Source organism: Notamacropus eugenii, chromosome 1 (genome assembly GCF_028372415.1).
Source record: "Notamacropus eugenii isolate mMacEug1 chromosome 1, mMacEug1.pri_v2, whole genome shotgun sequence".
Taxonomy (NCBI): domain Eukaryota; kingdom Metazoa; phylum Chordata; class Mammalia; order Diprotodontia; family Macropodidae; genus Notamacropus; species Notamacropus eugenii.
Window position 1 is genome coordinate 146,377,269 of NC_092872.1, and position 16,316 is coordinate 146,393,584.

A 16,316-nucleotide genomic window follows, 5' to 3' on the forward strand; every position below is an offset into this window, starting at 1 on the left:
GTGATATTTAATAGGCATAGTACAATTTCGTGTCTGTACTCTCAAAACCCTTTTATGACTCCAAGATGGACAAGCGGGGGCTGGAATTTTCTGAACAAATATTGGGACATTTAATGGACTGAAGCTCGACATGGATCAACAGTGTGGTGTGTCAAATAAAAAAGTTTAAGGAAAACCTTACGGTATATGAAAGAGACACAGTATTCAACTGTCTTCAGGGGGTTAAAGGGCTGTCACAGGGAAATGGGCCTGTACTTGTACTTCTTTGACCCAGAAGGTAGAACGAGCAATACAGTGTCACGTTACAAAGAAGCAAATATCCACTAGAAGTGAAGAAAAATTTCGTATCATGTGGTGGGATGGTCTACTTCAGGAAGGAGAAGGTTTGCCTTCCCTGAGGAATGTCAAATAAATGGTCGCTCACCACTTCTTGGGGATGTGGTGGAGGGTATTCCTGGTCAGGTAAGGGTTGGACCAGGCCATGCCTGAGGTGTCACATTTCTGTTCGTCCTTCATCCTGATGTGTTGATTTTCTCCTAAAAGTCAGAAGACTATGGAGAAGAGCCTGGTGACAATCCAAGGCAACCCATGGGAAAGTGTGTTGTTGTCTGTGTCTCTTTAGAGCAGAGGAGAGCAAATCAAGATCCTTTGTTATGTTTGTCACGGTAGAGAGCTGACAGGTTCCCAGGAGAATTCTCTTGTCCCTTTGTTCAGCGATCACATCATCCACATACGAAAAGACAGCAAGCTGAGCCACCAGGTCTTCTTTTCTCAATGTAGCCTCTCAAGTGTTCTTTGCCTTCTATTCCCAACTCCTTTGATATTTACATTCATTTTCTGTCCTTTGTTTCCCAGTTTGTCATGAACACCATCCATTTCAACTCATGAAAACTAAATGCCTTGTTACACAGATATCCGTTGAGTCGCAGGCAATTGTGATTTCAGAAATGTCTTCACAAGGGGAGTTGGTGCTCAGAACCAGAACAGTGAAATTGGCATGACTTTCTCTCAAATCTGTGCCTCTGTAACTCACTTGAGCCTTGTTAGAAAGGACTCCTAGTATTAGAATCAGCTACCTCAATATGGAATGACTTTCCTCTCACTGTAACTCTTTAGGCAGAGGGTGATTATCCTTTCTTTTCCCGGGGTTCTTTGGGAAGTCCTGTTTCGATGCCATCTAGGAGGCTTCCAAGGCTGAAATTCTATGTGGAAAAGTAGGATATCTCCCTCCTACTGGATCTTTCGGATAAGAGACATTGAATCAGACTCTGGGATTCTCATGTCCTCTCTCCAAGATTCCATGGTGATAAGGTTGCCCTCACAGGACAATCCGGGTTATGGACATAATGTTCCATATGAAGCTCAGATGGAAAAATGTTCCTGGAGCAGGAATTACGTGTTGAGAATCTTCCTTGAGAGCTTCATTCTATTTCTGCCAGAGACATTACCAGCAGTGAAAATAACCTTAACCCCTGAAAGCCGTTCTGTGGTTACTTAAACACCAGTCAAATGAGTTTGATGACAGTCATGTATTTACTTTGTCATTTCCTGCATAGAGAACCCAGAGATGGTGCCCAGTGTGGAATCATTCCTTCATCTCCTACTATATGCCAAGGAATGTACTATGTCCTCGGAATGCAAAGAATGAAATAAAAATACTCAGTCCCTGCCCTTAAGGTGTTAGCCAACTTAACTTTCTCCCACTTTATGTCCTCATTTTAATAAGACTCTTCTTTTGCAGCTTCTGGGGTAGCCACTATTGCAACCTTCCCATATTCCGTGGGATCAACAGGACCTGAAGCCTACACAGGTAGAATTGTTAGGACTTTAGCGTTCTGGAAAGGGCTCAGTAGGCTTTTCGAAGTTCTGGAAAGAAGGAGAAAAGGAAGGGAACGTAGAGTTTCCAAACAAACCCTACTAACTCTATGATGCAGAGGCTGGGCAAGACAGGAGTGGGGATTTGGCATGACTTCTGAAGTCCCTTGTAAGCAATTCCAGAGAAGATTTAAATATCTGGTAATTTGCCAGAGAGATCCCTGCAGGCACGTGGCACAAATTGTTGCATCTCATGCCAAAGATGAGGAAAAAGAAAGGCCCCTCGAACAGCCCCCCACCTTGTCTGACCAGAGTTAGCATTTGCCCAGAACCTGGTACCTCTTGTGATAATTCAGCTTCATGTTGAACTTCATTCTCTTCGAGATTGTGGGTCCCCACATAGTCATCTGGACATAGCTTGGGAGCTCTTTGAAAGCAGGGCCTTCTTTTGCTTCTGTTGGTATGTCTAGCACTTATTACAATGCATTGTATATGGCAAATGATGAATAAGTGCTTTCCTGATCAATCTTGACCAAATCAAGCAGAACCCTTTTCCCATCCAACGAACTTCTCTTGGTTCTCTAGTTTCTCAGTTGTGGTTCTATCAACGGTTTTCTTTCACCTTGATTTAGTTTGAGCTCCTTTGTCAACCACTTTTGCTCCAGGAACATCTTCCAGTCCATTACCATTCCTTAGCACCAGCCTTACCACTTACCAAAGTGCTAGCATCTCGGGATCCTTTGGTGGACTGTCTTTACGGATTTTGTCATTAGATTAGGACTTGAAGAAAAGCTGAATAAAGCGGAACTGGGAGAGTGAGAAATCGTACCTACCCAGAGTTATCAGTGCAGCCAGGTTAATGGGTTTCCCTTGCAGAAAGGAATAGAATAGGAACTGGGTGACCTTGGGCATGCTAGTAGAGTGGATAATGCTCACACACAGATGTTCCTCTCTGACTCATATTTCAGTTAGTGGCACGTCCAGCATGGAATCTCTTGTTGCAAACTTTACCGTTACGAACTTCATCTGCTCAGAAGATATGGGGCAGCCCAGTTGTGACACATTCAACTCTGCTGAGAATGTCATGCAACACATGGTTAGTCTTCCCCATATCCGACCCCATCCGCCAACTACACAGCTGATTTCCCCATTCCTTGACTGGGATCCATCTTCTCTTACCCCAAGTTTACTTGACTCTTTCCTTGCTTTGCCAGATTGGCCTCTTGTTTAGGGAAACTACCATTGGGCCCTATTTCCCTGAATGCAAGGTGACTTCTTTGAGGTAAGAATTGTAACACTTTCCGCACACCCTTGAGGATAAACCTCTAATGGACTGCTATATGTAAAAGATAGTCAACTCGATTATACACTTACCTTTAGTCTCATTTTCTCTATGTTCAAATTCCCAAACAACTTTATCCCAGTGCCTCTAATCCCAGAAAGTGCAGGAAATAAAAGTGCGTTCATTCATAAGTACTGATTTGTAAGAAACAGTCTAATGTCAAGAATGTCTTCTCCAGTTGCGGTCCTACGGCTTCTCACCACTGCTACCCAGACAGGTAATGCTAGCTCACCGACCATTCCAAGGCCACTGTCAGCCTTTCTCAGGTCACTTCTGGCATATATTTAAGCCCCTCTCTACCCAGAATCCCAACACATTTCTCAGCACCAATTTCACAGATGTTCATATCACCTCCCATTGTTGTTTTTATCTAGAGCTATGATGAATGGATTTGCAACCAGAGTGGATTTCCTGTGTACCCATCGCGTTGTCCCTGTCAAGCCTGTCGTGGACAGTGAAGTGTACTGGGAGATGAGCAGGGAAACACATGGCATTACCATTCTGTGCCTCTTCACCCTGGCCAAGGACAGTCATTACCTTGATGGTGAGCTACCTGACTAAGCCATCATCTTGGCCACTGTCCCGACCAGTCTTCTGATATAACCTCAGTATTATTTTCTCTTCATTTTAAGCCTTATTCTTTTATCCCTTATTCCACCCCTGCCCAGAATCCTTTATTCCAATGTCCCATTTTTTCATCCAGGTCCAAAAGATAGAACCTACGTATAACTGAGTTGCTAGACTGCCCACTACTTGGTGCCATCTCTGGTGTTATCTGTGGTAGCTGGAGATAATTGTTGTTCTGTCCATTTTTTGGTCTTTGCAAATGCAAACTTTGAAGTAATTCTTTGGTTGGAGACTAGAGGTCAGCAAGGAGAAGGATGGATGAGGTGAAGTAAGGAAGGATAAGTATCTAAGAGTAGGATGGAATCAGGAGGACAAAAGATTTCCACCTACGACAATGATGGCTCTGTTCCAATCAAGTGAAATTTAATAAAAATTGACATGTACTGAAGTGGAAGAAAGTGGATTTGAAGGAAGAGGGCCTGGGTTCTACTCCTAACTTTCTAATTCCTCTCAGTTTGACAGCTGACTAACAAATTACCCTAGATGAGCCTCAGCTGTGTCTTCTGTAAATTATAATGTTGGCCCAGATGTGGTCTTGGCCAGGTCTCAATATGTGATTCTGATTCAAACGGCTCTTTAGTGCTTTTGAAATCCATTCCACTTCTATATTAATGAAACAGAAGTATATAGTTTTGGGGAGACAGAACTCTATAACAATTCATTGGAAAGTGACCTTGGAGATTATCTTGAGAGTAAGCTTAATAAGAGCCATCAAAGTGACAGGGCATGCATGCCAAAAACCCCAACAGAAACACACTGGTGTGCTAATATGTCTCTTGGTCTTCCTTGAGGGTGGAAATTCCCTCCCGGGAGGCAAAGTGCTAGCTGTCCAAAACCTATCATTTTAAGGACTTTCCTGAGCCTGAGACGTTAAGTGATTTGACAGGATCAGAGCATTCATTCAGTTTTAAGGGATGGGTTCTGATTTCAGAACTTCTGAATTCTGAATAGCCATTTCAAACCAGTTTGCCATATGATTTCTTGTCACAATTCTGTCTGCATTTAGCTGACTACAAGGAATCGTAGTTGAATCTACAACAACAGAAGTGTAGTAGCTTGAAAGGAGGGAGGTGACAGTTCTATCTTCCCCTGCCTTTACAAGTTGAAGCTAGTTCATTTTGAGGAGCCCCAGGATGGCGAGGCATCATGAAAGTATGGGGTAAAGGCAGAGAGGCAGTGCAGTAGCTAGTGTCCTGATCCTAGAGCCAGGGAAAACCGAGTTCCAGTCTTTCCTGACAAGCTCACTGGCTGTGTGACATAGGGACGTCACTTAAGGGAACAGCTTTCATGCTCCATTTGCTCGTCTGAAAAATGGGGATAATCATAGTAATACCAATCTCAAAATTCGACAGTGAGGAGAAATGGGACCACATTTCTAAAGTACTGTGAAAACCTTAAATCACCTTGCAGAGATATACTACTGATGATGATGGCGACAGCTAGAAAGAACTGTTCATGTTTAGCCAGGAGACATCATGATCACATTCTTTGATTTTTCAGGAGCCTATCATGAGCAAGAGGTTTTCATTCTGCTGAATCCCATAAGGCAGAATTAGGAGCAATGAATGATTGCTGAGGCCAGAGAAGAAAATGGGGGGTCCAGTACAAGTCGACATTTGCTCCCACAGGAAATCACATAAAGATACAACCCTGTTTTGTCTCTCACCCTTCCTGGCTGGGTCTCAGACAAAAGCGTGAGTTAGGCAGTGCAAGGGAGGATTCTCTCTTTCTCCAGGATGCAAATCCCTTGGTTCCTCAGGGGTGATAAACTAAGGCCTTACTTCAGCTGAGTCTCTAAGTAACTCTCTTGCTTGACTGTCCATCCTTTGTTTTCCAGGTTACAAGGAAGAAAGCATGGTCCAATCTACTGAGGTTTTGTGGAGTCCTCTCATGCTACCTCCCTGGGCTACAGGGAAGAAGACCTCCTCAATTCACCCCAGGGCTGTGGCCTTGGAAGGAGAAGGCCACAGTGCGATGAGCAATTGGGTCCCCATCTGTGCCAGGCCCTTGACTGAATGTGCTCTTCATCAGATGCCCTTCGTGAGGGTCAACTGGAACTGCAGCTTCTCCTCCAACCTGGGTTCGAACTCCATTGGACAAGGTTTTCTGGACGGGACCAGGAAGACCACAGGCCACTGCCCCAGGGGCCTATTCAAGCTGGATAACCTCCACATGACAAGTAGGGAAAATAGAATCGAGTCAGGGTGGGGAAACTGCAGTGGGAAGAGGAGATGGGAAGGGGCCTTGAGGCAGAAGGAAAGCTTAGGAGGCTTGGAATCCAGCAATTGGGGGTGAAATTAAGACTGATGATTCTGAAACACTGCAGAGCAAGGAAGTTCCCTACAACAGAACGCATAACAGGTTAACAACAGGAAGGTTCTTAGGACCTACAATGTCAGGACTTGGAAAGCCTTTAGAATTGAGATTGTCAGAGTTTTGGGTGCAGCACACAGAAGCCAAGATGTCGGTGCTGGGAGGGCCCTTAGAAGCCAGGATGTCGGACATTGGAGAGCAGTATTAACATACAGAATGGAGAAGGTTTGATCTGGGAAGGGCCTCAGAGCTTCCAACCCTATAAATTTGAGATTGAGCAAAGTCAGATCCAGGGAACAGACTTGAATTTGCCCAAAGTCACTGAAAGTTAGTGTCAGAGGTGAGAAAAAACAATTCCAATGCCAGACCATCCCTACACTCCCCCAAACCCAAGCAAGGAGCTGACAGGGGTCTCTTTTCAGGGCAGAAACTTATGACCTTTGCAAATGCCTTCTGAGAGCCCCAGTCATGAGGGCCTCCCTGAGGACAAAGGGAGTCCTCCAAAGAGCCACAAGACACACAAACCTTGTTGCCATTTACCCCTTCAGGCTGCTCCTCCCATCTTTTCCTCTGTGGATCTTCAAACCTCTTTCACTTAGAAAACATTTATTAGCATCTCAAATGAGATATTATTTCTGAAGTAATTATTATGTAACATGTACTTAAGTGAATGCTTGTTCCTTTTAAAAAAAAAAATTAATGAATATTTTGTTGGATGGTAAGTTCCCAATTGTCTCCCTTCTTCCCCACCACCGCGTAGAGAAAGCCACAGATAGATAGATGGAAATATACAAACTATGCCATGCATTCTTCGTTCATTCTTTCCTCTAGCCCCTCCTCCTCCCTCCACACTCTGCTCTTCCTTTCACTCCCATCCCTTCCACTCCCTTCCTCTCTTCTGCAGAGGTTCATGCATGGCATTTCATAGACACGGAGAACTCCTTTTAGGGAACTCATGTTTCCAGTGCACACCCATACATACTTTTATCTTAATATCTTCGAGAGTGACATTGAGAGGCAAAGTGATTTGCCCAGGGTCAAGGAGACAACATGTGCCCGAAGCCACTGGACTTGTAGTTATATCTTCCTGTCTCCGAATTCAGCTATCTACCCTCTTCTCCACATTTCCTCTCAAGGGCATAATGGAGGAGATAAGATTCGAGACTGGACCTGTGATTTCCTGTGTGAACGCAGCACTTGGAGGAAAAGCTTCCTTTAACAGAACAGATTTTAAATTCACTTGAGACTTAGGAGAGTTGGAGAGTTGGCTGTGGATAAGACAGACTTGCATTAGCAATGCAATAGATCTGAGTGTGACAGACAACTCTGTGAGAACCTAGTGGATTGACTTTTCGTGGCTCTTGGACTTGAAGAGAAAGTGATATTGGAGCTGGGCTTCCACATCTTGTGTGCCTGTTACATGTGGGGGCTAATCCTGTTGGGAACGCTCCACACACTGTGCTGTCCTCACATCCCTATGATGGCCCCTTAGCATCATCTCTGTTTCTCCCCAGACATGCCCTACTGGACCATCAGCTTTTTCGGCCTGGCACTACTCCTGGTGCTCCTGGTTAACCTTATGTGATACTTCACAGTAAGAGAAACTGGGGAACGCCTAAGAGCCTGTTAGTACTGTGTGCATGTGTGTGTGTGTGTGTGTGTGTGTGAAAGTGAGAGAGAGAGAGAGAGAGTAAGGGAGGGAGGGAGGGAGAGAGGGAGGGAGGGAGGGAGGGAGGGAGAGAGGGAGAGAGACTTTGTGGTTGCACAGTGGAAAGACGATTGTGGTATCTGGAGCCAAAAGACCTGTGTTCAAATCCTCATCAAGTATGTCACCATCATCAAGCGCCCCCCCCCCATGGGTAAGACTCAACCTTACAACCCAAAATCATTTGGTCACTTCTCTTCTTTTCCGAATTGTTGGATTGTTTTTGAATTCTTTTAATTGGCATATTTTTCATTATGAGGGAAGGTGAACACAGGAAAAGACTTTCAGGTTTTAGAACTTCTAAAAAGTTTTTAATTCGATGGTGAGGAAAGAGAAATATGAACAAGGGTGAGTACTGTGGCTCAGTTTGGACGATCTTATTGAGAGCCAAGAGGCAGTCCCTATTATTCCAGTTTTATTGTTGTTGTTGTTTTTTTACCAAGGAGAATTCTCTTTGTAGTAAAATCGCTGTTTAAGAAGGTGATACCTGAGTTAAAAAAAGGCACCTAACTGAGATGAGTTCCAGGGCACCAAGCACAGTGGATACTGAGAGAAATGAGGCAGATGCCATTGGAGAAGCCAGAATCAGCCATTTGGGGAAAATGGTGTGGCATGGAAGAGGATCAAAGGAGGGCGAATGTCCTCATCTTCAAAAAAGGGAAGAGAAAAAAATCTGCACATGGAGAATAAGGAGCTTGATTTCTGTTACTGAAAAGTTAAACATTAGGTTATGAAAGGTTTGGGTAGCAAAGTGATAGAAAAACAGGTTGTAGGCCTGGTGCTAGCGTTCCCAATGTCACCCCCCCCAGCTCATTTCATCTCCCATGTTCTCCATGTGTTTAGATTGCTCAGTATGGCAAATGCTGCGGTTATCATTTAACAAGATTTTTGCAAATGATATGACTGAGTTTCCCGTGCAGTCTTTTCCAAAATAAGAGTGATGTGGGCTAGCAAGTAAAAGGATCTGGTGGATGTAGAATGAGAGGAAGGATCAGTCCCAAACCGTAGTCGGTCCTTCACCTTTCAGTATCAGCATGAAAATTGGTTTCTGGCAGAGCACCATAAGGATCTGGATGTGACCTGGATCTAAAGTTTTTCTAAGTGACGTCAGTGAAGGCTAAGACTGAATGCTTTTCAAAAAGAGCTAACCATTTTAGTAGTCAGGATTACAAAAGATCTAAAAGGCAACAAGTATTAGGTCGATTCTCGTAGGAAGAAACTGGTGTCTCTTTGATTGTGTATTACACAAGCTTCAATAAATATAACTATGTCGGTCACATTAATTTAGAAATAGTGAAGAAGAGGATTGCACAGGAAACCGAGAATCTCTTACATATAGTTTTGGTCATTTCAAAGTAGATACTTAATTTATATGAACCCCATAGAATTATTTGTCTATGTCCCCTTTTGAACTTGGTTCTGTTCTTGCTGGATATTTTAAAATGTGATTTTTAAGCTCTTTCTTCCATCAGGCTATTATGGGTACCCATCCATCTCAAGTAATCATCTCCTTCCCTCTTTTCCTCCCCAAGAAATGAAATCTGCCACCCTTCTAAGAGACAAATAAAATTGGGGGTTGGCATGCAAACATGTGTCATCTCTAAAGATAGTTTGCTTCTGCTCTTGTACTCTCTACCAACAGGATGTTGGCCTGGTTCACTAATCGTCTTCTGGAGAAGTGAAGACCTCAGAATACTTTTCCTTTACATCATTTTTGTCATTGAATATGAGTGTGCTTTACTCCATCTGCTCATTTGTTTCCCTAAATTTTTCTTAATGACTTTTATAATTCCATACTATTCATTTACGTTCACATACCACAATTTTTCAGCCATCTTCTCATTGCTGGACATGCTGTCGGCCTTCAGTTCTTTGCCTTAGCAAAAAGTGCTGCCATATTTTTGCATATTTCAATCTGTGGAGTATGAAATAATTGACTGAGAATGAAATAATCAAGGATCAAAAATCAGCTTCACTACTAACCTCTAGGGGAAGGTATGATGAGAGAGTGATGTAGTTGAAAGAATCTGGGCTTTTAGGGCTCTCCAGCTCCAGTTGAGTCAATAGTGTAATATGGCATCCAAGAGAGTTAGAGCGGTCTTTGCTGCAGTAAGAAAATAATGTGGCCAGGCCTAGGAGGGCAATAGCGCACATGCCAGGGCTAGGGTGAAGCTCATTGGTAAGTTGGAATGTTCAGTGACAATGACCAATTTTCTTCAGGCCTGGCCACCTGATCTGGAGGAGGACAAGGGCCGGATGAGCCCGGTAAAAAGGATATTTGCAGGAATTATGTCTGTTTTCAAGTCTTTGAAAGGCAGTCACAAGAAAAGGATCTAAACTCCATGTAGCAGAATCCCAAACAAAGGAATTAGCAAAGTCATCACACTTCAAGGTAACCCACAGGGGAATGGGCCTCTGGAAGAGATGGAGAGTTCTCCATCCCAGCAGAGATTTGGGCAGAAGCTAGCTGACAGGCCCTGAGGGAATGCATAGTTAGGCCTATTGCTTGCTGTTTAGGGCTGTGTTGGCCTGTGTGTATGCTGAGGTCCTCAGAACTCAGAGCTTCTTGGTGGTTTCCCAGAGATGATTTGTGATTGGTGTATTGTAGGTCAGCTGTCTGTTGACAGATCACCTTCGATCCCTTAGGGGGTGAGTGTTTCCTTTGAATATTTGTATCATTTAAAAATGTTATATTCCATTAGATTGCACTTCCTGAGAGTATTTTGTCTCTGCAGTTTTTCTTTGAGTTCCGGTTATTTGTGACGTGTAAGGGTGTAGGGGTGTGAAGTGTGAGGTTTTTATGTTCTGTCATATCATCTTCTCAACACATGAAAAATCTTGATGTATCATCTCAATTTCATCTCACTTTCTTTCAAAATGGTTAACCTTTTGACCTTGCAGAAACTTATGTTGATATATCCTCTTTAGTTTGGGAAGCCAAGGTTCTTTTTATCCACATTCCGTTGTTCATGAGAGGTTTTGGTTTGCCTTGAAGGCAATATTTTAATGTACATGTATAATTTGTAGAAACTTATGATACCTCTTTCTGCTCCTCCTGGATTGCATTCTTTTGATACAGTATTTATTCCTTTGACCTCTTTCTTCTCTTAAAGCCAAGTAATGGCTAGGATTCCGCAACAAATGAAAGAACACAGGATCACAACGTACGAATCGGTGGATGCCTAGATGGAAAGTCACTTAAAGGACACTCAGTTACCTGCCCTTGTGTTCCCTCTAGGGGTCACAAACACTCCAGCATTAACCCAAAGGAAGAGAACCAGCCTGTCCACACCTATTCAGTTTTGGAAGAATGACTCTGGGCCTTTATAAACTTTATTATCCTGAAAAGAAGAAAACATTTGTATTGGACATTTTAATTTATTTTAAAATACATACGTCCTGTAGTTGGATGAGTATAACTAGTAAAAATAAAACCATGTAATTGTTACAAAATAACCTCATGTCATTTTAAATTTACTTCGATTTTCCTTTTTTGTTCTTCTGTCTCCTTGCCATATTTATGTCTGCTCTTAGAGAATTTTGTATATAGATTATTTAAAGAAGCAGAGCAGTATAGGTCTAGCTTTTAGAAAAGTGATTATTTTTTTGTCTGTATATTTCCAACACAAATGTGACTCTGTGAAATGTTTTGAGCCTTTTTCCAACACCATTCTGGCTTAGCTTTTTTACAAAGTGAACAGTGCTTCTCCTTCTGTAGGAGCAACCACCCTCACCCATGCTCAAGCACCAAAGTTCCCAAGTGAAGCATGGGGGACCTGTCACCAGAGGGTCCAGAAAGTCCTGAGGTCCCCTCCGAATCAGAAGAAAAAGAAGTCAATTGGCAGGATGAGGGTGATGCATAGGAGGGAGGAAGAGAAAGGAAAGGGAGAGCTGGGCAAAGCATGGCGAGGGGTCGTATAGGGCGCTATAGCTTGGCTAGTTTCCAGTTTGGGTTACTGGATTCTTCTGCCCTGGGCAGGCTGTTCAGAGATGAGATAAGAAGGATCTCCACTGCCACCTTTGGCTGTAACAGTCTGAGGTTTAGACCTCAAATTGACATCAGGTCAGTCTTACCCAGCCACATGAAACCATTGTATCCAAGGAGAGAAACACAGTCCCTGCAGACTGCACTCATAAGCATGTTAGGTCGACTTGCCAAAACAACTTTGGCATTTTAGTCTCTGTTCTGCTCAGGAATCATTGTTTCTGATGCAGATGAAGGGGAATGTATTAAGACACTAGCATCAGTGCAGAATTCTGGCTGTCTTCTTTGATCTAGGTCCTCTTGAACCCTAGGATAACAAATTAACAAAGCGGCCAGCCCGAATAAGCTACACTTCACCTCCTCACACCATTCTACCCAAACTCAACATCATGAGAAAGCTCGATCAGGAGGGTAGCAGCCTGGGAAATTTGTGATTTGTTATGGTTAATTTCCAAAAAAATCCCTTAGAAAAACAGTTGCAGTAGTTAGTGGGAGATTTTCATATTGGTTTGTGTGGGAATTTCGTTTGCTAAGAACATCGACAGTATCATAGAAATGATGCCATGATTTACACTTGGCTTTGTTTTGAGTCAGCTGTGCAAGCTCACCAACATCACTTTGTCTTCCAGACAGGGTTAAGTGACTTGCTTATGGTCACACAACTAGTAAATGTCTGAGGTCAGATTTGAACTCACAAAGATGAGTCTTTTTGATTTCAGGTCAAGTGCTCTAACCACTGTACCATCTAGTTGCCATCAAAGATCCCTGAAGGATGCATATTGACTTAATTTTAAAATATGATGTTTAAATTTTCTAAAATTTAAAATGTCATACTGCATTTTTATTTGTTTTGTTAAATATTTTCCAGTTCATTTTTATCTGGTTTTGCAGCTGCATGTTTGATAACTCTGGTTTAGACAACTCTCTGGGTCTGTAAGTATAGAGAATGTGTTCATTTGATTTGGTAGACGGAATTTTCACACTGAGAGCTCCTCATTCCAATGGAACTACTGCTCTAATCTCTATCCCTGTTCTTACATAGCTACATATGATATATGAAAAGATGAAAATCTATAGTTCAATAGGCAGTTCCCATTTTGGTTTAAGGATGAGAGTGATGATTGGAAAAGCATAAGTACATCACTGCGGCTGTAAACGTTGAATTACCAACTGGGGAAGTATCTGAGGGCTGCCAGATCTTCTTTGATTGATCCACGGAGCATGTTAGTGAAGGAGGCAATATTTCAGGAATTACTTTAATGATGAGAGTGAGAGTACTTACTCAGGGATAGAAATGTAAGGGCAGGAAAATATATCCATCTGCAGATATTCATTAAGCATCTTCTGTATGAAGGATATTATACAATATTATGTGGGGATACAATAAAGTAAAAAAAACAGGGTCCCTGTTGCAGGGGAGTTTCTAAATTAGTTGGAAAGATAAGATGTATTTCAATGATCTGTGATTTCATTGCTGTGAGTTTTACCCCCACTATGGTAGAAGATCACCTTCGTCATAATAACTGACATTTTTTTGGTATGCTAAGGGTTGCAAAGGATTTGGAAGTAATTATCTCATTCGAGTCTCTCAAGGAACTAAAGTAAGTATTGGAGGTGGAATCATTCCCCTTCTCATACCATAAGCCTCATTTATGTCAGGATATCAACTTGAGCTGTTATTTTCTGAAAAATCCATCACTGCAGCAAACCTGGCACTGAACATCTCTGGACTCACTTGTGTTGGTGCTCAGAAATCTGTTGGTCTGGATATGAAGCCTTTTTGTCTGGACAGGATCTGTCAGAACTTATTCTCTACTGGCACAGGTTTTAAGGTCTCAGGATCACAGTGAGACATTGAGGAAGGATGTTGAGGAGTCAAATAAAACATAAGTACAAGTGTGTACATGCGTGCATACACACATACGCAAAGCTGCACAACAGCAGGCATTGTATAGTATAATGGCCAACAAAATGCTAAGAAAACACATGCTATGATAGTCCAAAGAAGGAAAAGATCACCTGGACTGATGTGGTCAAGGAGGTTTCTAGGTACTGGGACTATAACGCAAAGAATTCAAAGAAAGAAAAAAGGCTCTCTAGGCACAAAAACATTTGCAGCAGCTCTTTTCATAGTAGTAAAAAATTGGAAACCAAAATGGTGTTCACCTATTGGCTAAATAAAATGTGGTTTATGACCATAAAAAATGAACAATTTCCAAGGAAACAGAGGAGACTTACCTGAGCTCATATAGAGGAAAGTGAGCAGAATCTTAACAATTTATATAATATAGTTACATTATAGAGAAGAGCAACTTTGAAATACTTTAGAACTCTGATCAACGCAGTGATGACTACAAGTCCAAAAGAATGAAGATGGAACATGCCATTCACTTCCTGTCAGAAAGGTGATGACCTTAAAATGTAGAAAAGGGATGTACATTTTTGGATGTGGGAATTTGTTTTGTTCAATTATCAACAGATGTGCTCATATGTATCCATATATACATGTGGATTTGTTTGTTTTTAAATTTTAATTGGGAGGTAGTGTGAGAGACAGACCAATAAAAATATCTTATTACTTGAAAATTTTTTTTAAAAAAACAATTAAAAAGAAAAACAGGCTTTCTGGATTAAGTGCCATCAGACTTGGATCTTAAAGGATATCCATTTAAGGGCAAGGCATTGGCATGGGCACAGATGAAGTTGACTTTGGACAGGTAGGTCTTTGATGAGTAGGAGATGAGAGGTTGGATAGTAGGAAGAGAGAAGAGAGGAGAAATAGTCTAGAGAGGCCCAAGGACAAGTGAAAAGATTCTTTACAATTTCACCCAGTCCAAATAAGGAAGCTGGCTGGTCATTAAATAATTTCCATTGGGACAATGTATTACAAGAGAAAAGACAATCTACCTGATGTTTCTCCAACCAATGACCATTTTCATGAATACAGAAATCCCTCATTAATGTCAGGAATACAACTGTAAAAAAAATTGGGGAGATTTTTGGAGAGGCAATCCCTTCTGCCTGCTCTCTGACTGGTGGAGAGTAAACTGGATCAGTGAGTCACAATCAGTACCACCCACGCGCTGGGTAGAAGCACAGTATACCTCAAGTGCTAGTCATGAGGAAGTGGGGCTATGGAGACCTAGTGTAACAGAGATGTTGCTGCAAGGTTTACCTTAGTCAGAGAAGAACAGGTTTAGGGGGCTGCTCCTTGTCCTTGATCATCCAAGGGCAGCTTGATCAACCTGTAAGTGGATCAACCAAGTAAGAAACTGGTACAGAGAGAGCCAAAATTACCATAGTAAAGATTATATGGTCTCAGGTCACTGCAAAGACTAATTTTCAGATTTTTTTACCTGCATTTTGGCTGTCCTGGACATATACTCTTTTAAATCATTGTTCTGATGGAAATAAGGTCTCCTTGTAATGTCATGTCATATCATAAGTTTCATGGAACCATTTAACTTCATAATATTTATGCTTGTATGGTGTTTCTTTTGGCTATATGCCTCAAACTTCTTTCTTTTCTCCTTATTCAGAGACAAATTCATTTAATTGACACACCTACTATTTATTTAGCACCTACCCTAGTCCAGGTGTGGTATTAGAGTTGTAAAGATAAGAAAATGTCTCTGTCCTTTTTCTATTCTGTTTGTGAAGCGACAGGTACACAGATAAATAAGTACAGAATATACACAGAGGGGGAAAATGTCTTTTGAACTTAATCCAGTTCCTCCTGAAGGAGTTTCCAACTTAGTTATTTGCTTATTTTGAAAGGTGTCATCACACGTAGAAGTATAATAGGGGTACAGATGTCTTTGGTAAAATTTTAGCAACTATTTAGCATCTCTGGCAGCTACAAGTCTACAATCTGAGCCGCTCCTTGACATTATCTGATGTTTCCTCTCTTCCCAAGGTTGGTCAAGTTCCTCTTTCTCAGATCATGCTAAGGTCTCTCATTAGTTCACTAAGGGAAACAAGGGGCAAAAGAATCTGACCTCTGCCTGCTTGGGACAAACATCCTACCCAAAATTTTCTCTATTTTATAAATAAGGCATTCTTGCTTCTTCCTTGAACCCACCCCTCTAAGATTCCCTAAAAGGGAAAACAGAAACAAAAACCACACTTTTCTCAATGAGAATCAATGAAACATTTCAAAAACATTCGAAAGAGCAGAAGGAAGTTCAGAAGGTGACACTGTTAGGCTCAGTAGTCTTAAATTTAATATGTACCTTAAAGTAAATGAGCTATATTTAATAGAGATTCATGGTCTCACATATAACCAGTTGAAATAATTTGTGCTTGTTGACGTCTATCAAGTACATAATTTTTTAAAAAGAGAGAGAAAAAAGAGAAAGGGAGAGAAAAAGCTTTGTGTGGTCTATTGCTTTTATTAGCCTCAAAGTTCTTGGTTGTATCTAGGCAGGATCAACTCTTTTGGTTGAATTTACTAGTCTAGAAACTGGAGGACACAGTGTCAGGGATGAGAGTAGACCTTCTCCCTCAAGGCTGGGATAAATCAGTGAGTT

General features: G+C 41.8%; 1 protein-coding gene across 12 annotated transcripts in view; it reads left to right on the forward strand.

Annotated features, from left to right (window-relative positions):
• The window catches only part of LOC140520834 (mucin-16-like), a 41,693-nt gene extending 30,435 nt beyond the window's left edge, over nt 1–11,258 (forward strand). For 6 of the 12 annotated variants that reach the window (XM_072635188.1, XM_072635220.1, XM_072635247.1 and 3 more), the window contains 5 exons: nt 1,742–1,810; nt 2,784–2,911; nt 3,030–3,097; nt 3,532–3,701; nt 5,622–6,814. In XM_072635188.1, the coding sequence (XP_072491289.1) occupies nt 1,742–1,810; nt 2,784–2,911; nt 3,030–3,097; nt 3,532–3,701; nt 5,622–6,079 (893 nt within the window). In that variant the 3' untranslated portion in view covers nt 6,080–6,814. The other 6 variants (XM_072635205.1, XM_072635215.1, XM_072635237.1 and 3 more) reach the window with 6 other exon arrangements.
• The last annotated feature ends 5,058 nt before the right edge of the window (nt 11,259–16,316 follow it).